This window comes from Falco rusticolus, chromosome 3 (assembly GCF_015220075.1).
Source record: "Falco rusticolus isolate bFalRus1 chromosome 3, bFalRus1.pri, whole genome shotgun sequence".
In the NCBI taxonomy this organism is placed as follows: Eukaryota; Metazoa; Chordata; class Aves; order Falconiformes; family Falconidae; genus Falco; species Falco rusticolus.
This window is the reverse complement of record NC_051189.1, coordinates 85889069-85912261: the sequence shown is the minus strand read 5'-3', so window position 1 is coordinate 85912261 and position 23193 is coordinate 85889069. Positions and strand designations below refer to the sequence as shown.

The window sequence follows — 23193 nt, the reverse complement described above, 5'->3', positions numbered from 1 at the left end:
GAAGAATAATAGTATTTTAATAATATGAGTAGGGAAAGTAAAGATCTGTTTATTGTTTGCCAGCAGAGACCTCTTTTTTGAACTTTCTCTTTCACATGAAAAAGCTTTAAAATATCACAGAACCAGTTAGGACTGAAATGGTAATGAAACACACAGAGTTTGTGGCTTTTGTTGGATCAATACATGCCAGCACAGAACTGGCTACTCAGGGCCTCCTGGTCCCCCCGACACCAAACTCCACATTCATTTGTGGCAACCTTACCCATTTTCCTCATCAACCCCAGGTCAAGAGAAATTGCCTTCCAGAGAAGAATAAGCTGGTTTAACCTTATTAAAGAACCACACACCTTCACAAACCAACCTCATTGTAAGTCCACTCACCCCAGAGCCAAGGGGCACCAGGATGAATGATGGATCAACTAACTTAGGCTGCTCTTCTCTGCACTTGTCCCCATCAGGACACTGAAATACCACTGTATTCTGGGGGCTCGATGAGACATAAATCAAGTATTGCCAACTGAAAATGTCAGCTAACAGTGGTGGAGTGGCATGAGAGCAGTTTATAACTTTGTGTCATTCTTTCAAAGAGCCTAATCCTCCCTTATGGGGCTACTGATTTATGCCTCAGAGAACCCTCCCGAGCCATTAATTGTACTGTAAATCAGCTACTCCCTCCACCCAACATCAGTGTTCCTGAAGAAACTAGACTATTCGTAGGAAAGAGGACATTGGCCACTGACTCAAAGACCTTAGACATATACTTGTGACAAACTTTTCCAAATTGGAACCTAAATTTTAGGCACCTAAAGCCATACTTATAGACAGTTAAAGGAACAACTGGTGCTTCATCCTCTGCAGGCCAGTCCACCCTGCTTCTTGCCTCTACTATGTCTGGAGTCCTCCTTCTCCAGACTGCTCTTCAGTCAGCCTCTCCTCATTCAGGCTCCCTTCTTCTCCCAGGGTCTCTCCTACATCCAGGGTGCTCTCTTCTCCTCCTTCCAGATCTCTCCTTCATACTGCCCATCTCACCCATACCCCTTAGAGCTATTTAACTACTTAGCAGGAACCAGCCACAGCTGCACATTATCCACATCAGCCAACCCACCACCCCTGAAGCCATCCCACAGCTGTATATTATCAATGTTAATTAACCCAGCTTCATTCCTCTATAATTCCTCTACATTTTCACATGGTCTTTCCTTAAGTACCTGTGAACGACACAGTACATGAAGCCAGAGAGACCATTGGTCTGAATCAACAGGGCCATTTTTGTGTTGTTTCTAGCAGTTCAAACTGAAGGTACTGGAGATCAGCCTCTGCTGTCAGGTCCTTAGAGGTGTGTCATTATGGCTAAAGTTTAAAGGCATTGCAAAGCTTCAATAAGTAATGTTTTCAGATTGCTTTGGGAAGCTCAGATCAAAGACTTGCCATCCATCTGAAGGGTCTGCACTGTGCACAGCCATTCAGTGGGAGTACTCCATTTTCCTACCAATTGCAAAGAAACAGTGTAGAAAACCGAGACAGGACAAAGAAAGCTGCTAACTGCTCAAAAGTCCTACTGACTTTGGATTCATATCAATGAATTCATGTTACTCCTTGTTAATTGAGCTGCAGGAACTGTATACATGTGGACTCGAGCTGAGGCAAAGGCAAAATAAATGCAAAGGCACCCTCCCTTAGCTTTCTTTCTCAGTAGAATTAATGACCTGGCATTATGTGATGCTTATAAAGACCAAAGAACATGCAGATGGACAACAATTCAGGTCAAACCGAAATACATTCAATCACAGTAACCCGATCATGTGATGTCCCGTCAAAACATTCATCTGAGGGTTTGGAAGATAGATGTAAATGTTAAAAACTCAGAGAACTTCATAGAAATTAATCTACCTTCTGCCTTTCTTGCCCTGTTATCTTGAAGGATTTTTTTGCATAAAGCAGACTCTTGACTCTTAATTTTATTTTTTTTTCTACTGGTAGTCATTTCTCTCTTCTCTCTTCTACGCATCTGTACAAGAGATTTTAACTTGCTGTCAGGAAGAAGAGAAGTGCAGACATGCCATTGGAATCAGGAAACTCTTCAAGACTATTAATGTTGGCTTAATTTTTAAGAATGGGTCAAATCTTAAACCCAGATCCATTATATATTAATAAGTGAAAAATATTTTTGACTCATTTAAATTTGAAGCCTAAAAGTTACCGCAGAAACAGGATGTACCCGTCTTCCTACGAGAGCAAAAATTGTGCAAGGATGCCAGGCTCTCAGCAATTAATTATAGACTAGAAGACAAAAATTGAAATGACAAGAATTGACACCTGACTATAAATGTAGGAACCTTTTCAAACTAATAGGAAATGGGGGGTGGGGGGGGCAGGAATACTGCAGAGTTATTGATTCCTGATTGTGCTGTAGAGCAAACATGGAAGCAATGCCACAGCCAGGGCAGAGGGGTGAATTATTTTAGAATTTGAATGACAGCTGTCAAAAATATTATGACCCTTACAGGGCTTGATAGACTGATACAAGCTTGAAAATTGAGCCACTCAGAGAGTTATTAAGCCATATATAGATGTGTGGTAAAACCAGACACTAAGTAAAGCCAGCCCTGTGGTATCAGTTTAAAGGCAAAAGCAATACCATCAAATATCCTTCTGTATTTTGCCCTTATTTACAATGTTCACATTATGTTGAATTATTGCTCTTTTCAACACTGTATAGGAACTACTGTGTTCTTACAACCTGTCGTTGCCAGGCAAGAAATGTGCTGGGCAAATGTCAGAATTTCTCTTGTGTGTGTCAGAAGAGGATGCCCAGACTTGTCTCTGGCTGGGAAGGAACAACAGAACTGTAAATGCCAAGTACCACAAAGCCACTTGTCAATCTTTCTCTCCCTGCCACCTACAACCCTTATGACTGTGACAGATACAGGCTCTGGTTGCATTTGCTAGTGGGTTATTGACGTCCCTTTCCTTGGAAGAACTTTCTTTTGGCTCCACATGGTACTTTATGCCCAACCTTCTAGTCTGCTGCTATGAGGGAAAGGTGCAGTATTTGATATGACATCAGAAGGGGCTAAATCCCATTTTGAAGAAAGCTATGCTGCTGTCCTGGTTTCAAACCTCAAGATTTAAAACTGTGAGATGAAGATGATCTTTACTTCCCTGGGCCAAGTCACATGAAGGAGCAGTCCTCTGCTCCTCCAAGCAGACACAGGAACTACAAGTGTAGGCTTTATGATTTCTATTGCATTGCAAGGAACCAGAGGTACAGCACACAGCAACACTATAGTGCATAAGGTACTAAAATAACCCAACCAAACCCCATGAAACTTGAGGTCTGAAAGAAAGGAAAAAACCAAAAACTAAAGATGGACTGTGTAAAATCAGCTGTCTGAATCTCATCCTCGTTGGTCAGGTTACAGAAAACATTTAACCACATAATAAACCCGTAAATGAATTAAGACAAGGAAAACCAGTTGCAAAGGAGGGGAAAAAATAATCCAAATTGAAACAACATTTTCTAGTTTTCTATAATAATTAATTCAATTTAAGTTCAAAACAAGACAGTTGCACATTCAGGAAACAGATACCTGGAGCCTAATTATTGCTTTTTCATATGGACTACAGCCCCGCTCTGGAGATGCTGGCCAAGATGGATTTGTAGCTGTACTTTAAAGATTACATGTTGATCGTAATCAGAGTGGAACTCCTTGCTCAGGACATTTCCCATTTTAAAAATTTAGAGCGGTTGAAACTGCATCTGGTCACATTAACAATAAAGGAATGGATCAATGGCTGTTAAAGATTAAGTAACTTCTTCCTGGATCAGTATGCCTTTGAGCTTCACGTCACTGAAGGGTGGGAGAATATTCTGCTGAATGACCACTTAGACACTTGCCTGTTGTTCTACTCTTGCATAGCTGAGCATCGCTGTCACCCATTGCATCAGCTACCAAGAAGGGAAACGCCATTTTACCCCTCTGGGCTCTCGCCTCTTTATTCACTGACAGATTCTAAAGCTGGAAAGAACAGTAAGTCCACAGGGTTTAAGGAATCTATACGAGAAAGTCCATGTGCTCAGTCCAGCAACCTTTGTCTGGCTGAAGTGTGTCTTGTAAAGAGGGACAGCACCTTCTGCTGCAATGACTTCTGCCAAGAAAAGGGTGCAGAGTAGTCAAGTCATCTTTCATTCTTTCTTTCTTAGGCTACATCAAGATGATTAAGTTGTTCAAAAGTCTATTTTCCAACCCTCAAATACATGTAGCATCTACTTCAAAGTTTGTCACCTCTCTTTTCGTATAAAGAATGCTAAGGCTTAGGATTCCAACTTGCCTTGATTGTCGCTTTCTGTAATTGTGCACTCATCCAAATGAATCAAAAGGAGGAGGACACAGAAGGTCTATCTAGGCTAGGAAATCTTGACACTATACAAAGATATTGCTAAAGGAGGGACTTCTCTTAGACTGCCACTGCAATACTGTCCTTTTCAACGGTTACTGATGTTGTACTGTAACAGCAAAAAGAACAGCTGCAGTGTTGCTACAATATGAGCTGTGTGACCCAAAAGTTCCCAGGCTACTTTCCTAAGGTGTCAGCAAACAAACATACACACAGAAGTTCCCAGGAGTTTCTCCATGACTTCCATCAATGTTCTTCTCTCTTTCTGCCAAACAAAACTGCCCCAGGGGAGCAGTGACACTTACAGCGGAGGCCTTGACAGGCAGAAGTCAGGGCTCCGAGCTCTCCTGAACAGCTGGTCTCTCTGCATGCACCGAGCAAGCAGCCAGTGATGCCACCACAGCTTGAGAAACTCACAGGAAAAAGTGCTTTTTACTTTTCAAGATTCATAAAGCAATCTTTCCTGTGGAAGGAATGGGCTTCTCTGTCAAAGTCATGTCTGATTTTCAGGGTGTGTTTGTGGTTTTTTTGTCCTTTTGAGAAGAACTATTCATTCAGTATCATTATTGCAAAAGTAGAAACAGGAGGAAAAAAAAATATGAAGACTTTATGTTAATGACATAATGATCATTAGTGATCATAGATACTAATGGTATCCTTTCTTTACCTCATTGAATATTGACCTTCAGATTTCTCATTGTGGCTGCACTTGTGAAAGCTAAAGCAGCCTACCTGGAATATCATGCAAATGGGACTTAAACCAATAGAATGGGGTGGCTGGTGTTGCTTCCTTTGGCTCCTTACTGATCCAGCACAGAGCAAACTCTTTGATGATATATTAAATGGAAGTTCTGGCCAGTCATTACTGAACTTGGGATCTTACTCAGTTATGTATCCTTTGCCAATCAGAGTACTTTGCAACTAGTTCCTAGCTTGCTTTCTTCGCTTTATTTTTCTCTGAATGGACACGTAGAGCTGCTATACATTAAAACCCACTGTTCTCTATCTCCCTAAAGTATGTAAGACAGCTTTATATGAAACAGTTTGTTGAGGTAGTTGAAACTTTAAATTCACTGATATTTTAAAATCTACTTGCATCGCAATTTAGAATAGAAAAAAAATGTTCACTATGGACATGGAAATTCTGAAAACATTCTGCTTCAGAAATCTTCAAATATAAATGTGAAATCTGCTGCACACCATTTGGGGTCAACTTAGATTCAGAACAGTGTATAACAATCAAAAAGTGTATGTGTTCCATGATAACTCAATGCAGGTTTTGTCTACATTTGCACTGCTGGGGAGTAACTCATGTTTTAGAATCTTAGTAATTAGTTTCACAAGTGATGATGAAAAGTAGAGCATTATATTTTCCCTAGGGCTTTCATTAGTATCTCCAGGTTCACTTCCCTCAAGACATAGATCTCTTAACAGAATATTAATTCCAGTTTTCCAATGGAGTTTTATTGTAAAAAGATTGTGGTTTTCTGACTTTCTTCACTTAAGGGATTTAGATTAAATTGTGTCTAGATATAGTCAACTGTTGATAAGATTTGTGATTTCTAGTAGATAGGAAGATTTAACTATAAATAAAAGAAATTTTATCATATAATAGATTATCATGATAGATCACATTTTCAAACCAGACTAATGCAGAGTAAAATCAGAGTAATGCAACTAAAATTACTGTAGTTGCTCTAGATTTAAATCAGCAGGACATATCATGATCTGCACCCATAAGCAGTGTCTCTTATGTAAAAGAGGGATAAAAATATATGTAGCATTATATATATAATATATATCTATATATGCACTATAAGAACATCCATATGCAGTCCACCTCACTGATACTGTCCTCGCTTCCTCGCTTCAATACTGGCTGAACACTTAGGTAACCACGTTAAGTGTAGAAAAATATTTACAACTATTTATCCTAGCAATAATGTATGGTTCATAATCATCCTCATCACAAACCAGTGAAACGGTACTTTGGTACTTGCCATCCTTCAACAATTTTTTTTCTTTCATGGATTTGTACAATTCCTTTTTGTACACATCCACAAAGTCATGCCAGAAGGAGTTCCAAAGCATAAGTACATCTTGTGTGAAGAATCATCTTTCTCTGATTGTTTTCAACCAACCTCTGCTAGTTTCAGTTGAATGACTTCATCCTTAGGTGGAAGGATAGCATTGTCAAGTAACACTGAACGCTTGTAAAACAAAACAGTAAACAAAATCTATCAATCCGTTGTGCTTTCTCTAGGGTAGTTCCAGAGGATAGCTCAGGCTAAGAAATCACAGCTTAAATTATTGTAAAAGGTCGTAGTGAGCCTCAGTGTAATGTGGTACCTACTAAGTACAGGAGTGGTATCACACATGCTTCATGCAAGTATCTGTAGGACTTGAGAGGTCTCTAAATCAGCAGTTGTCCCCACCCTCCATTGCTTTCTGCCTCAGGGCTCTTACTTGCTGTCTGCAGGAAAAGTCCCATTGATGTGCTTGGGATCTGGCTTTACCAGTCAGCACCGCTGCCATGGCAGCAGGCATGCAGAGCTAGAATGCCTGAGTCCTTTTGGTGCTAGAAATTCTGTAAATCTGATAATTCCTCCTTGAAAAATGGCCTGGTGACCTTCTAAAGAAGCAGACACCCAGAGATGCTTTCTATCTGACAGAGATTATCAGAAATAACTTATGAGTCATTCTCTTAATGTAATGAGGGGGAAAAAAAAAGGAAAAAATATAAACCTTATTTGTGTTTTATGCTTTACATTTAAAGCACATTCTTTACAAAGAAAACATACTATAGCTTCAACTTCACCAGTGGGATGAAGTTGCTTTTATGTCTCACCTATTTTGGTAAGTTTACAGCCCAGTTTCCCTATTACAGACCACTACTCCTTTTAGAGGTGGATCCAGAGCAAAGATGACCAGAATTTTTGTCCATACTGCAATCTCTAGTTGTTTATCTTCCTGCTCCTCAAGACAGCCTGTCTCCAGGATGATTCTGGAACATCTCAGAAGGTAGGTGCACTTTGGAACATCCAGTGCTGTGGGCTGTTGGATTGCCCCTGACCCTGCTTCAGTCTGGGGTCTTTAACACCGCTTCTGCATCTCTAATTCATATGGATTTAGGATTCATTGATTAGATTTGCTATGAGTTCCATATAAAATCCAACACACCAGAAACAACAGAGAAAATAGTAATGGTAATAAGATCTTTTGTTTGAATATCATCTTGGCTTACATATAAGGATCCACTAAGGATGTTATTTCTGAGCTCTTTAAATAAACCCTTTAAAGAAAATTATTTTCATAGGCCAGACCTGAATCTGCAAACCAAGATAATTTTTTCTTACCATAATCAGCTTCCTAAACCATCTCCCAACCATCTCACAGTGTATGATAAAAGACTTAGTTAAAAGCTTTTACCTGTGGAAAGCGTAGCCAGATCAGCGCTTGACTGAGACTGCGATAATTATAACGATGAACAGCAGAACAGCCAGCGCAACAGAGAGAAGGCAGCACTTCATCTTCCTTGCTCGTAGCTAAGAGGAGAAAAGACAAAGAAATAAATACATAGACATTTAACCCAAAGATGGACAGTAAATCCACAAAGAAATGTTGCTAATTTTCCACTGGAAGGACTATTTGAAACAAGTCAATACAACATGGAGAATTTGTATATTTTTTGGACTGACTCATCCTGGGCAATCCAGATTCTTCCTTTTCAGTGAAAACTCCCCTTAATTACAATCACCTTCTCTACACTACTTTCTTCCTGCTTAAATCATTGTTTGTGTGATATTAAAATTCCAGACTGCTTGGAGGGCTGGACTTGGGTAAGGCTTTTCAGTTTGGTTTTGGTCTGAGTGTGTCAAATCTGTTTCTGGCTGCCAGGAGAAGATGGTCTCCTGTAAGATAAAGAGGTCTCTCTCCAACCTGCTGTGCAATGAAATCTAGCCAAGCAATAAGGCAGGCTCCTTACAGGGCAGGCAAATGTACCTCCAGCATTATCCACCCTGATTTCATTCTAAGATATGGTAAAAGAGGTTCTACAGCATTCTAATTTTGACATCTGTTTCTACTTAAACCCATCAGCCTTCACAGTGACCTTCATAGGACATAATGTTGTTTGTTCCCATTTAAAAACTTTTGCAGATAGTTCAATTCCTCTTCCTCCTTTTTGGATGGATTAGAAGAATGGTGTTTCTATGACCCCGCAGCGTCAGTAATCCTCTTATGCAACACAGACACACACAAAAAGTAACTTCAATGAAACAGACAATTTGCTTGAGACCAGATTAGCCAGTCCTCCAGCCACCAGACTTGATAACACCATCTCGACAAGATAAACCAATTGCTTTTGCCCAGAGTTCTTTACGTTTCATACAACTGAAGCAGCTCTCTCACAGGACAGATTATGTCGATGTTACTGCTGTTACCCACTTTTCCTTCCTTTCTTCCCCTAACTGCTGTAGTCAGGTCTCCCAGCCTGCCTCAGATCCTTTACTAACTGGTTTACACCACTCTGCACCGCACTGCATTTCCCAGAGAGACACAGTTCCCCAGTTGTTTTGTTCTACAGATGTTTTGGCTCTTATACAGCAGGTGACAGAAGAGTCATCTCTTCCACCGGTGCTCAAAAGTGCAGTGCTTCATTCCCTTGCAACCCTCCCAGGGCCCATCTGTTTTGCTTTGCAGAGCTGGAGAAGTGCTTCCAGCAGGGAACAGTGATGCACGATCTGTCCTCTCCTCCAGAATCAACCACCAACCAAACTGGTGCTCTTTATTAAAGCGTGGATTTCCAGATGATTATTTTAAAAAAAAAAAATTAAATGCTGTGCTGTCCTGCCTCCATAGCATATAATCAGTGATTCATCTTGGCTCTCTACTTTTGCAATTACTCACACAGAATGTTTCCTTTGGGTTTCGTTTAAAAAATAAAATAAAATAAAAGGTGTTTTAAATATATCATTCCATGTACATGTGTTAAGAAGAATCTTTTTGTCAGGTATGCTTGGAAGAAGTGTGCAGAGGGACACTATTCTCCCCTCCCTAAAGTCCTACTTGGGGTCACTCATTTGCTCACACTTTTCAAGCAGTCTACTGTGAGTTTTTGGGAGGAGACTACAGGTGCACAAAGGTGATGCTCGCTTTAACAATTTTTTTTCAAACACAAAGTGATGTTTCTTCATAGTGGTGCTGCACTTGCAGCCTTCGTTTCTAGGGGGGTAACTACAATGCATCCTGAAAGCTGAGTGCATGAGAAAACAGGCCTGCTACAGCATCCTCTCTTCTTTTAACCTTGATTGATTCCAAGACAAAACAGGATCCCTTTGCTTCAAACTGCAGACTACCTTAACACACCTAGATGTCCTTGTCCACTTCTAAAACACCAGAGCCTTTGTTTGGTCAGCAGAGGATGCTGATGGGTCATTTAGCATCAAGCAGCATTCTCAAATATTCCTAACGAGACTTTCAAAGGCTGTACAGTTGCCACTTCAGCTGGATTTTCCATCAGTCCCTTTGCAGAGAGATTCCCTTGGTTTGCTCCTTCTAGCATTGTGAAGTCCTGTTTATTCTTACTTTGCACTTTACATAGTCTCTCCCCCCTCTCATTTTTTCTTTTTTATAACTAATATAAAGCAAGCATAAAACTCCATCATAAACAGACTAACAGACTAATCAGAGAGTAGAAGAGATGCAGCCAAACCTTCATTCTGGTATTTGGTTCACATTTTATGACCTTGTCCTGGCTGGTAAGTCAGGATAATTATTCCTGCTCTGTTTACAGCATCTCTTAGTGGATTTAGTATTACTGTCCTTCACAGCCATATAATCTGTAGCAGGACTCTCCTGTTAATTCCTAGTTCTTGCTTTACTTTATATTTCAATAAGGAAAATGTTTGGTTCTTTTGAGTCCCTTTAGTCTCCAGTCATAAATTTGTACATGCTGGAAGAGCAGTAGAAACACAGCTTCTGAGCCCTGCCCAAGCTTTTCTACACGCACTGAGGAAGAGCGGCCCTATACCCCAGCTCCTTTCGTCACTCAGGTGGATTGCTAAACCGAGATTATAAATGGTGTCTTAATGCCATCACTGTCATTCTTGAGGGAAGCTGCAAGACAAAAAGAAACACATCCGTATGTCTTTAATAATCCCAAGGCATCAACACACACTGGAAGTACATCAGCATCAGAAATGCAAGCACTCAACAGCTAGGAAGTGTTAGTATGTTTCCCATGTATGGATATATAAGTAGCACTTCCCCCCACCCCCCACCCCCTGCCATCTCTCTCAAGCAGGATCTCTGCCTTATCCTGTAAATGGGTAATTATTAAGCTATGTACATAATGAATTATAATTTTTACTTATCTACTCAAGTTTTCTGGGAATGTCCATCTAAAGCCATGTTCACATGAGACCACACAAACCTTTCACTTAACATAAAGATTCTAATCTTCCCATGTGAGTTCCATGACCACAGAATAATATAATTAATACTCTCCATCTCAAACATTAATGCAGTGATTGGTTTATGCTCACTTTAAGTCAAGGAAGTGGAGACACAAGCCATGGGTGGAAGTATAGCTGATATCAAGAGAATTCCAATTCTCCAAAGGAGGGAAAAAAAGAAGAAAAAAATGTGATTCATGATGCCGTTCCTTGTGTCAAGGTTAATCTATGCTTACATGGAAATGTTAAACCATTTGCAAATCTATAACAGTATCATTTCTCACCAGGGCAAGTTCCCTATTGCCCTGAGACAGATACTACTAGGTTTCTGCCTCAGAATTAGTAGTCTCACAACAGCAGAGCTGCAGCCACAAAAAATTTAAGGAGGAAGGAAAAAAAAGCAAACGCAACAAAAAACCAAACCACCTGTAAAATGAATCATTTATTTTACAACATAATTCTTCAGGGAGCTTTGCATTTTTATAACCTTTCCATGCATCCAACTAATCCACAGTTGATTTTGCTCAACTTTTTCCAGCTCTTTTTTCACTCAGCTGCTGAAGACTTTTCTTTCACGCTAGGGGATAAAGCTATTCCCTATTCTCCTTGACTTTCCTGGGCTCCAGCACAGGAAGCTCTGCAGCAGTGTGACCTCTTCTCAGTTCCTGCAACTTACATCCATGACTGCTTGCAGGAGCAATGGTAAGATAATTTTGCCTAGCATCTTCCACTTGAAGCATACTTAGTTGCTTACCAAAGAAAAGACATACCTAGGGCTATTGGCACAGCACAAGTATCAACAGCTGGAGTGTACTCTTGGTACAAACTGAGCTTTGAGGGTCTCAAACTTCAAAAAAGTATCAAGAAAAACTGAGGGAGTAAGAAATTTGTCAGAGACTTGGAAGTTTTGCCAAACATTCCTAGAGGTCAAAAAAAGGTATGACTGCTTTCTCCCATTTTCTTCCTGCTAAATTGCAAAGCCCTGTCCACATATGAGGCACTAGAATAATAATAATAATGATGATGATAATAATAATAATAATAATACCAAAACACAAACAAACCAAAAAACAAACCAAACAACCAACTCCTAAAAACCCACATTCCTCCCAGGGAAACTGCATTTTGGGAAACACTGAGTCCCTTTAACTATCACTTAAAATGAGTATCTAAATAGAGATACAGAAATCAATGCAACAAACAAAATTTCAGGCTGAATATGGGAAAAGTTTAAAGCTACCAGAAAGTACTATGTTCTGCTAGAAAATGTACGAGAAATAATTGTAAGTGGTACAATCTGATTACATTTTAAATATACTAGCTTATCCTGAACTTTGCATGGTATGCTGTTCCCTGCTCTAGTTTTATAGTTCTGTCCCAACCTGTTGTAAGCCCATTTCCCATAACCAAGAATCTGTTGATTACATTGGAGCTAATCTGTTTTCATTGTACACATTCTCCCAAGATGAAAAGAATACAGCGTGGGACAAAAACCCGTAATCCTGTAGTAAGAGGTAATGGCTTTTTACAGTTATTTTTGCTAGGCTCTCTGGGTTTTTTAGTAAAACGGTGTAGGTAAAGATATATTTTAATCTTGACAGAGGCTCTTTAAAGAGACATGTGAAATAGGAGAGAAAAGCAGGGAAGGAATGAGCAAGGCTATTTAGGGACACAGCTGAGAAGCACATTATATTGACAGGCGAACTGGTTGTGACTGAGCCTGGAAGAATCCTGTCCCTCATTGTTTCATAAAAATAAGCTGCACGTCATATTTTACAGCCTAGAAGATATTTATTTCTTGGGGGTGAAATGTGAAATGTTGAAGGACATTCTAATTATGTCACAACAGAGAGTTAAGTAATTAAAAACTATTAAAGCCCATTACAGCCCCAAGCCCAGAAAAGCGAGCTTCATCTTGGAAATTCCTAAGCAAATGCATTTACAAGGAGGGAAGAAATGTTTTCTTGCCGAGGATTCAAATGCTAGCTGTAGCAAAGCATAAATAACAGGAGAGGCTAGAGGAAACGTTTTTTCCTGTATTTATATAGAATAGGAAAAAATATGTTTGATTCACATATGGAAAAACAGCACTGTGCTTCTCTACCCTCCATGGATTGGTTACAGCGTACACGGCAAGGCAGGAAGGTCGAGACTTCACAATTGGCTCTACTAAGGAGGCGAAAAGCCCTAGAAATAGGCATTTTAGTTCAGGCAGGGATTTGTACTAGAAGAGCTGCTCTATTCTTGGAACCTCAGAGCATGTGACACTGCTTCAGAGTAGAGACATACCCTACGACTCCACGGTTGTAGTATTTTCTAGGTCTCCTGCAGGACAAAAGCATTAGGCAGGTTGCTGTCATTAGCTAAATTAATTTCACCAGTACCTCACCTCCTTATTCCATCTGTCCCTGTTCTTAGTCCTTGGACTTGGATAAGGATGATGATAGCAGAGAAAGAGCATTGCCCAAGATGGTTAACCCAAGACCATGGTTCTATGTACTTCCCTCTCGCAATGCCAAATAATGTATGCAGCTGACACACCGTAGGGTTTTCGGTTAGGTTGTAGGGGCAAGAACTTGTCTGCAAGGAAAGGAGGTCCATTTTTCAGTCATTGTTTTTTAGCTAGGTTATTATGGTAAGCAAGCAAAAAGCTACCCTGTACTCAATACTGAAAGGCTCAATAAAACTACCCATTTTTACCTACCATAAGAAATGCTTATGCTTGTTTAAAAGACAATTTTAAAATAATGAACAAATCATGAAACATTTTCCAACAGAGCCGGGATTACAAACACTTCTGAAAGTACAGTTCTACTACTTGAACAAAGACACCGTTGAAGATTTATCTGCCATGGAGATCTATTTCCTGCAAACCCATCCAGCAAATAAAACCCCAAAATGATTGAATTTAGAAACCACACAGTAACAGCCTCCAGTTATCAGGTCAGGTACTTTTAAGAGCCTCTGCTGGGCAATGAAAACCCACCTTGATTAATTTTCAAGTACTGTTTCCTTCATTGTAAGATTAACAAATCTGTTTGACATAAAATGGTACACTTTATATGCAAATCTCTGTAGAGAGTTTTGTGACATTAAAGAGGTTTGTACAATTCTGCTCACCCTGCCCTCAGAGGTCATTTGGAATTGCATGGAAGCATTTGTCTATGCCCTTAATATGCATTTTGAAAGCTAATTTGAGGTCTGCTGGATTGAGAGCCCAGGTCCTTAATTACGTTTGGATGTGTTTATACAGAGATTATATTAGGAATCTGAAACTACTGTCATTCCAACACACACCAGCAGAAACTCTGCTGAAAGCTGTGGAGTTCTCATGGGGGACGAAGGAAATACTGGAGTAACACAGCAGAAAATCAGACCTTGCAGATGTGTGTTTACCTCCAAGCATTATGTAAACATACAGAGGGAAAAATTCCCCCTACACTTGCACCAGTGTTTTCATCATTATTATTTTTGTTTTATATTCCGTTTACATTTATAAGATCCTTTAGCTAAGTCATACACAATCACCTCTGATAAGAGAGTAAACACACTGTGTTATTGGAATGGAAGTGAGGAATATGACCTTTAACGTGTGTACAAATTAAAATGCACTGACCAAATTTGGTGACCTTTATGGTAAAGCTTCCTTATAGAGTAACAATGAATTTGCTATCAAATATCACTGCTTCTGCAGACAGGCTAGAAAAGGCCAGTAATATTATTAAGCACTTTTGGTGTTTTTAAATGAGAATGAAGCAGACAAGTTGCAGATGAGTAAAACCCACAAGATATGACAGCAACAGGAAAAGGCCAGCCCACTCCAGCAAGGAAATATCACTTTGCTTTGACACATTTTGTGCCTTTACTTCCTCAACATCTGGACTGATTTCAAACCTTCCCTTATGACCCTGCGTCTATGTATCTGCTACTCTCCCCTAATTCTGTGCATTCTGTGCACTTCCCATAAGTCTCTTCACGATTCCCTTCTCACTCATTTATCATCTTTGCATATACACTAGGTAAAGCCAACTGCCCTCCGTAGATATGGTTCCTCAGCATATTCTATTGTAAGACTATTTTCTGCCGCATAGCTATTTAGCCAGTGATGACCACTCAGGATTACATTTTCTATGCCTGCAATCTACCTCAGACTACTTCATTTAAATGAAAATATTGCAGCTGAATCAAAGAAGAAAACTATTGAAAAATGTCCAAGTGTCACATCCTGAAAAAGATAATGCAAACTTTTTCTCTAGTGCCTCCATGCTTTGGAGAAAGATGGGGAATGTGAGGAGGAATAGGGAGAAAGGAGTTTTTCCCAAAAGTGAGGGTGCACTTTTTAGTGTTTCTAGGAAATTTGGCTCAGCTTCGGACAGATATGACTTCTCTCAAACCCTACTTCATGTACTCATGACTAGCTCAAAATCTGAGATAATTTTCACCATCTGCAAGTGTCTCCTATCAGGATGAGCACAGAAGCACAACAATTTCTGTGTTGATTTGCCCAAAAGCTGACAGGGGCTGATGTTAAGCTTGTACACACAGATTTCATTGCTGCATTTTCTAACTTCTGAATGCTTGAATTAGCAATCTTAATATTCCCTTAATATACTTGTTTTTTTTAATGGCTGAGGCATCATTTGTAATAACACACGATAATGGCTTACATTTCTATCATGTCTTTCAAGGCAGCAGACCTCCAATCTGTTTTACAAATTCACTATAAAGAGGATTAATTTTTTTTTCCCCAGCACTGGAACAAAGCCACCTACCTCTGGCAGCTGTTTAAATTCTACATAGCAAATCTAGCCAGCAGTTTAAAGCAGGTAATGACTATTGTGTGTACCTGAAACACCAGAGAGCCTGCATTTTCCCAGAACAGAATTTGCCCAAGGTAGAAAAGCAAATGCCCTTATACTTTTCCAGAAACCACATGACGCTTAATAGCCCCACACAGGCAGCTTCTCAGAGACCTGAACTCCCCCAACAATTCAAATGCAGAAACACAGTTGCAATGGAGCAAAGCAGAGAGAGAGTGATTCGACCGCATTAAAGCAGTGCTGTGCTCAGAGAGAGGCTTCTTGCTGAGCTGTGTTTATTAGTTAGATTATATTATTGTATGAATAGGACTACTTGGCTGGATTGGAAAAGACAATCTTTGGGTCACGGTGCTGCTGATCTCAAGCTTTGAGCCCAGCAGTTCAGCCAGCTTTCAACCCACCCCACTTACCCAGTCTTCCCATGAGAGGGTTACAGCATCCAGTGCAGAAAGCTGTAGTTGTGGAACCAGCTGAGGAAAGATTTAGCTCATTCTCCATCCTGAAAAATGCCTGGGCTCCCCAGATTGGCTCTTTTTGCCAATAACAACTAGATTAAACTTTGCACAAGCTTAAAAGGACCAGAGCTCAAGAAAGTGTATAGTTTGGCTTAACTCTATTGGTTTTAATGGAACTACTCCACTGTACCCTTATGAAATTCTGGTCCAAAGGAATTCATAATGTCTCCTTAGCACCATGTGTATAGTTACATGGCACATTTTTATTTGAAAATTCGAATCAAAATAAAATGCCTGGTAAAGGGTGGAGTATAAGCCAGGAAGGATCTTCAGACCATCCTCAAAGAAATGCAAGTGTCAGATAAAGAAAAACAAGGTCCTTCTGGGGTTAGAGGAAAAAAAATAATCATATAATAATATTGCTCACATTGGGACTGAAAGAAGGGATTTTCTGTTTTCAAAGCACAGTACTTTGTATATAGGACTTTCCTTCAAATCTCAGCAGTAATTAAGACAAATGACCCTCATTTCAAGTCTTCAGGCACTAAAGAACAGACTGAAGGTTTAAGCTGGTCTGCTTCTATCACCAGAAAGCATCTACGCATATAAACATTAGCCAGTACATTAGAGTAACTAATCAATGAAAAAGCTCCTTCCAACCTTATGAATCGTAAGTAAAACCAAATTTTGGAAGGGGTTCCAGGAAGTACTGTGTCATCCATGTCTCTGGAAGTTAGTGTTAGGAGCTGATGAATCTCCTGAGTGAAAATGTCACAGAACAATAATAGGCAGTATACTGTGTTTGTGTTCTCATTACACCAACTGATATGATTGGGGGGGGGGGGGGGAGCAACAAAAAGCAGAAAATGCTTCTGTTGCTTTGTTTGAAAGCCTATCTGATTTTTCTTTTCTGTGTCCATTGATTTAATACAGGACATTACGACATTACTTCTCACAAACTTTGCTCACTACAATCTCGAGACCATCATTGACATCACTCCTATTCTAGTAGTATCTCTGCTACTGCTAAAACAGTACCATCATTAGCATGTAAAGCAGTGGCTGACAGGAACAAACTACCATGCATTACTTCATAGTGTTGTAGAACAAAGCTGAATTCTGCTACACTGAACTTTAAATAGATCTCTAAACATCATAAATAGGGCTTTTCTGGTGTCGAAGCCCAAAGAGTGTAGAAAAAAAGAAAATGTTTCAATAACAAGACGAAGAGAATGTTTCTTAAAAAAGAAACCCCAAGACAACTACCAGGTTTTTCACCAAAGAATACTATTAAAGCTCAAGACTGATTTTTCCTCCCAGGCATGCTGTTTTTCACCAGTTTACATGCATCCACCATGTCACTGCTGCTCCTTTGCAGTATGCAGAGTACTGGGGAGCAAAGTGCTAAATAACAGTGAGTAAATTAAATTGAGACCAGGCAGGAAAATCATATTTCTGAAAAGTGACAAATTGTGTGCTAGGAACTCAAGGAACACACACCTCCACACTCTGCCTAACCCAGCAGAGATATACAGGCAGAGCAAAAGCTATTTTACAGCTTCTTAACCCCATATATATCTATATGTGGGTCTTCACCTATTCAAAGTAAATCTCACAGAGATAAGATGCAAGTCTTAAGTAATTCCCAAATGAACATCATTGAAGGACCAAAGGATATTTACTTTCTACTACTTATTAGTGTCTGTCACAAGAAGTGGATGAAGTCACATCTAGTGACATAACACCAGTGAAACTAAGAAGAAATAGCAGTGCCTTCATATCATTTTATCGGGTGGGACAGAATTAAATTTGAGGTAGCATGTTTTTCTGTAGAAGCCATGGAGAATTGCTTAGGCTATCAAAATTCCTGATCTAAGCTTTTGTTTAAACCCAAACAAGCTTTTCAAGGTTTGAATAGTATTTTTATTCTCTGTTATTTTTTTCATTTTTACATTGGCCTATAAGCTAGCAGTTTTCTGATGGATTAAATGCACAAATGTCAGGAGGTAGCCTGAATTGATACTGCACTTCTGCCTCTATGAGAAAGCACAAAGTATTGGAAACTTTTGTGTGAGATAGTATTCTCCTGAGATTTTTGTCTCAATTTTGCAAATGGAGATCCAGGGAAAGTCAAACAAAGAGCAGAGTTCAGGACTTGTAAGAACAGCATTCAATATAAAGAAAAAAAAATCCCAAAATAGCAGGCAATGCAGAGAACTGTACAGGCAGATATAGCATCTATGCCTCCTTTTCTTGTTGAATTGTTATGTGATGCTTCATAAGTTATTTAACCTCTTCATTCCTTAATTTCCCCTTTTATAAGATTAGGGATGCTACTTCATTAAATAAATGGAGCAAAATTAGGGACACCTGTGATAACGGATGTCATTATTTGCTAAGACCAACACGCAAGCACTGTTGGTGTTGGTTTGTGGTTTGTTTATTTTGGTTTGTTTTATTATTTTTTTTTTAATATCCAGTTTGTATGTGGATGGGTTTTTCCTTGGTTTTGTGTTAGGTAAGCCAGTTCAGCTGAACCTTTAACATCTTCCTGGATGACAGCACTTCTTGTTAATTATGTAGTCACAGTACAGAGTTCCATGCTCATATTGCAGAGGAATAAAATGTAGTCCCTTCCTTCGTCTCTCAAGCAACACTTGGAGCTCTCTGCAGCATTATACTTAAATGCATGTCCTAAACTGTAGTTTATTCTGAACTAAGCTAAGGTGAACAATGTCTGATATGAACATTCAAAACCATCACAACTCTAAACTACTTACTGTTCATGTGTTCCTGGCAAAAAAAAAAAAAAAAAAAAAAGGTATTCAGAAGTATGCTGCATTATTCACTGTCATCAAAGCTGCATGTTTCTGCATGTGTTAAAATCCTTATGTATTTACAAATTGTAATGGATTATGAATAAAAGAGGTAATTGTTACAAACAGAATATCAGCATTGCTTCACAAATGGCCTCCGAGCCTGACTCTGCTGGTCAAAATCATAACTCCCAGGTCTAGGTGCAGTCTAGTCAGCACTGCCAACACGGAGGACTTTTTATGTGAAGTGTGTAGTAATAATTTGACTGTGATAGACAACATAATAGAGCTCTGTGAATGTCACAAAGCATAGTGTCAACAGTCTGTCCTGCAGAGCATATCCATTACTAGCAGCAATGAAAGCACAACCTGCAAAAGAAGGAATTAAATGAGATTATGAGTCTTTAAGGGCAAAAGTAAAAACAGATTTCATATTTGACTTTTATCCCATTGCAGGGATGGAAGGGGGCAGAAAGCAACAAAATATATTAAACCCACCGTATCTTTAAATCTATGTGCATGATTTATGCCATGGTGCCAATTTTTAGACAGTTTGCAAGGTTCACATTAAAAAGCACATCTACTGCCTCCATTTATGGTGTGTAAAGAAAAAACAATCTGTAAACATTTCCTCCAGTGAACAAGACAGCAGAGATGTGATCCTCCAGCCAGCACTGCAGAATTGGGGGCATTCAGCTGAAAGACATGTCGCTCGACTATACCTAAGTTTTTAGCCAAGAAAAAGAAATTTCAGTTACATACCATCTAAAGAAATCTTGGTAGAGATGCAAAGCCAACCAATTAATAAACTGTCAAGTAGGGTAAGTGTACAATGTTTTTATGTAGTTCAGTTTGTAGTGATATGGTTTTCTTAGAAATATGCTGGGTGGTTCTCCTAGGCTGCTGAGAAAATGAGGATATTAATCAATTTTCAGGAGAAGGCTTATCTGCAAATCCTCCCAAACTTCTCTACAAATCCTCTCAAACTCCTGAAAAGTGAAATGAATGACTGGTTTGAAGCGCTGAGAAAGTTTCTGAAGTAGTTCTGAGCACTTCCACTTAAACTAAAACCTCCATGGGAGATTATGCACTGGTCCTATTTGGGGAACAATTCAAAGGCAGACATCTCCAGAGAGGTCCTGCTTGTGGAATTTTTTGAGGTTGGCATTCAATGGACCAGATATTTTTGAAGACTCTGGAGAAGTGAAGGGAACCTCTGAACTTGTTAAGTGTCCCAGCTTTTTTTACATGCAGCTGATCAAAGCTTTTAGCTCTCAATTTCTCTTCTCCCAGCATCTATGACAAGAGCTTAAATAGCTGAGCTACACATGTAAAAAAAAAAATAAAAAAAATCTGTATGGGTGTATGCATATTTCCCCCTTCCTGCTTGTCAAAGCCTCTGTACTTAACGTATTAATTTACTGACTTTAACTTTTTAATGCTAGCTCCTTTAAGTCATTAGAGCTCCTTTTTTCATTATAATCCTCTTATTTGCTAATCAGTCTGAGTTTGCCTGTATTTTTTAAGAATATTTTAAAGTTTCTGGTGGAGATCAAGGGAAGTTTTCTTTTGCTCTACTTCACAAACTCCCATTTATTATTAGTTAGTGGTTCAGTGCAATACTTAGGCTACAGTAGTTTTGTTGCACTTCTCTGTTTCTTTTATTGCCCTTTGTGAATGGAAGCATCACTTTCTTTTAAAGGCATTTTGGCTGTTATAGCAGAGAGCTACAGGAATTAAAACATTTATGGCAAAGATAGCGATAGCTACTATAATGTGCTTCAATTGGAAGAGCCACCTTTTCTTTAGTGAGTTGTTCCTAAAATAGTTCATAATGCATTTCTTAATACTCTTAATCATTTGATATGCAAAACTGTCTTTGCACAAAAGATAGAAGATGAACTAATCTCAAGACACCAGGCAGATATTACATCATGAACAACAAACTTCCAGTCACCTCTGACTCAAGTTTCTATTTCTAAAGGTAAATAAATCCACCCCTCACCATTACCAGCCTTCCTGCTGTTCACTGTATGTACTTTAAAAGGCAGAGGAGCCATTAATGCAGAGCAACATCATATTCCAGTTCAAACGCATCAAGGAAAAGTCCTTATAATCCCTTTGGACTCGGCTATGGGGCACAGTAAAACTCACTGAAGCAACAGGCAACAACAGACTCTTAACAGAAGTTTAACAGCTCTACTATTCCCTCTGTGATCTTTCAAACCCTATTTTAAGATAGAACTTCATTTATCTACTTAAAGCAAAAAGCTGTAGACAGCAAGCTGCTTATCCTTCTTTCTCAAATCTAATGTTCAGCAGGGGAGGGGGAAAAAAAGGAAGAAAAGAAGTCAGCATAAGGGCAGTCCCACACCAACTAATCTCTGCAGCAAATTAATTAAACAATTATATTAGCCAAGCCTTCACTTCCGACATGGCACAGCTGACATTAATTGGGCCACAATCAAGATAGTAATTCAGGTTAATTGGATTTCCACTGTCAGCAGCTATCAGCTTGTTTCAATATGCTGTTGTCATTTAAGAATAATTAATCATGGATGACTTTATTGGATGGCACGGGTTGACAGCTGATGGTGTAGTGACGCTTGAAAAAGTTGGTGATTGCTGTAGGCCTACTGAATAGGAAAGCTGGTTTCCTTTGTAGAGATGTTGAGACCCAAAATGTGCTATGCAAGTGAGACAGTGATATTTTCTGACTCTTGCACACATGCAGGGAGAAAAGAGTGGGCCGGAGAAAGAAACAGCCATTCCCATTGAAATAGCACTGCAAAAGGTCAGAGGGATGTGCATGTTCCATCGCACCCTTCAGGCACGCAGTTATTGTTTGGCTACTGCTACAGCAACAAAGGATTCAATAATACAACAGTTCACATGCTGTAAGAGCTGAAATGCCAAGCTTGATCTAGTGTTATTTGCTTTTCTCCATTCATAATAGGCCATTGCTTTGGTTAACATCTGATAATATAATTTGTTCCATCAGTTGCCAGAATGTCTGCAAAAATGTCAAGGAACGTACGAAGCCAAGTCTTTATTTATTAATAACTTGAAGAAAAGGCAATGAAACTGTTGCAGAGAAGTGTGGGGGGGAAAGCTAAAAATTAAAGTATAAGATGAAAATAATTTAGAGTGTTCCGTAAGGAGTAGTAGGAATACATTATGTGTCTGGAGAAAAATATATGCAATTTAAACTTCAAGAAAGGAAAAAGCGTTAACACCAAGTTCTATTAGACTATGTAATTATTCCCCAAGGGGAAAAATATACATATATATTTAAAATTAAAGTACAATTTTAGATTATTTATGACAGAGTGCTAAAAAAATCATATGAGAAGTGGAAACACTGCTTTGATAGCTGGATGGAGAAAATTTTCTATCAGGTATATGATGAATTTATTGTCTACCTACTAGAAATAACTTCTAGGTTGATGGACTACCCAGAATCAAATTTCTAAAGGAAAATCTGACAACATAGCTGATGAATTTTCCTCCCGCTCTTTTAGCAAAATACTGGACAGTAGACTAGCATGTACACTAGCCAAACAACAGAGCACAGATCCTCGCTTTGAAGTTATTTTCTTGCTGTGAGTCAGCAAATTCTGATTAGGCAGAAGCATCCATCAACCAAAGTGGGAGCGAGGAAGCCGTTTATTATGACCTCTCTTCAGAGCAGTCTGACAGGGCTGTAGATACAGCTGAGCCATACACATGAAGTTTGTACCTTGTGGGGGTTTCAGTGTACTTCTCCAGCTTTTTACCTTCAATTATAGCCAAGACCTGCTTGCTGCCTTTGTCTTACTTTCTTGGGAAATTCTTGGTTTTCAAACATGCTTCTCTTTTAGAATGTGAATATAGCAGTCTCTTTGAAACCAGAAGAATCCTTGCTGAAATCCAACCTAATCTAAGCGACAGGCAAAAACATCTCAGTGCATGACTTTATTATGTTAAATGTCTCTGATTCAAACTGAGTCCCGCCATGCAGTAGGTGGTTGCTATTTAAGAGAGGACAGATAGAGAATGTCAGCGAACTGTTTTATTTTGTTTTGTTTTGTTTGCTGGTTGCTGGGTTTTTTTAAACCACTAAATCTTATCATATGCTTTATTAAATTGTGGATGCAAAATACTTGTATAACCAGGGAGTCCCTAAATAAATATCCAAAATGCTGCTCTACAAATGTACATGACAGTTTATGCTTATAAGATTATCTCTATGATCATTGTTGATAGATAA

The 23193-nt window shown here is 39.1% G+C and overlaps 1 protein-coding gene across 7 annotated transcripts in view; it reads right to left on the bottom strand.

Moving 5' to 3' along the window:
* The window catches only part of TSNARE1 (t-SNARE domain containing 1), a 508372-nt gene that overhangs the window by 61229 nt on the left and 423950 nt on the right, over positions 1-23193 (bottom strand). For 6 of the 7 annotated variants that reach the window (XM_037380780.1, XM_037380779.1, XM_037380786.1 and 3 more), the window contains one exon: positions 7828-7943. In XM_037380780.1, coding sequence (XP_037236677.1) covers positions 7848-7943 — 96 coding nt within the window. In that variant the 3' untranslated portion in view covers positions 7828-7847. Of the gene's footprint in view, positions 1-7827; positions 7944-23193 lie in introns of those variants that run through there. The other variant, XM_037380785.1, reaches the window with a different exon arrangement.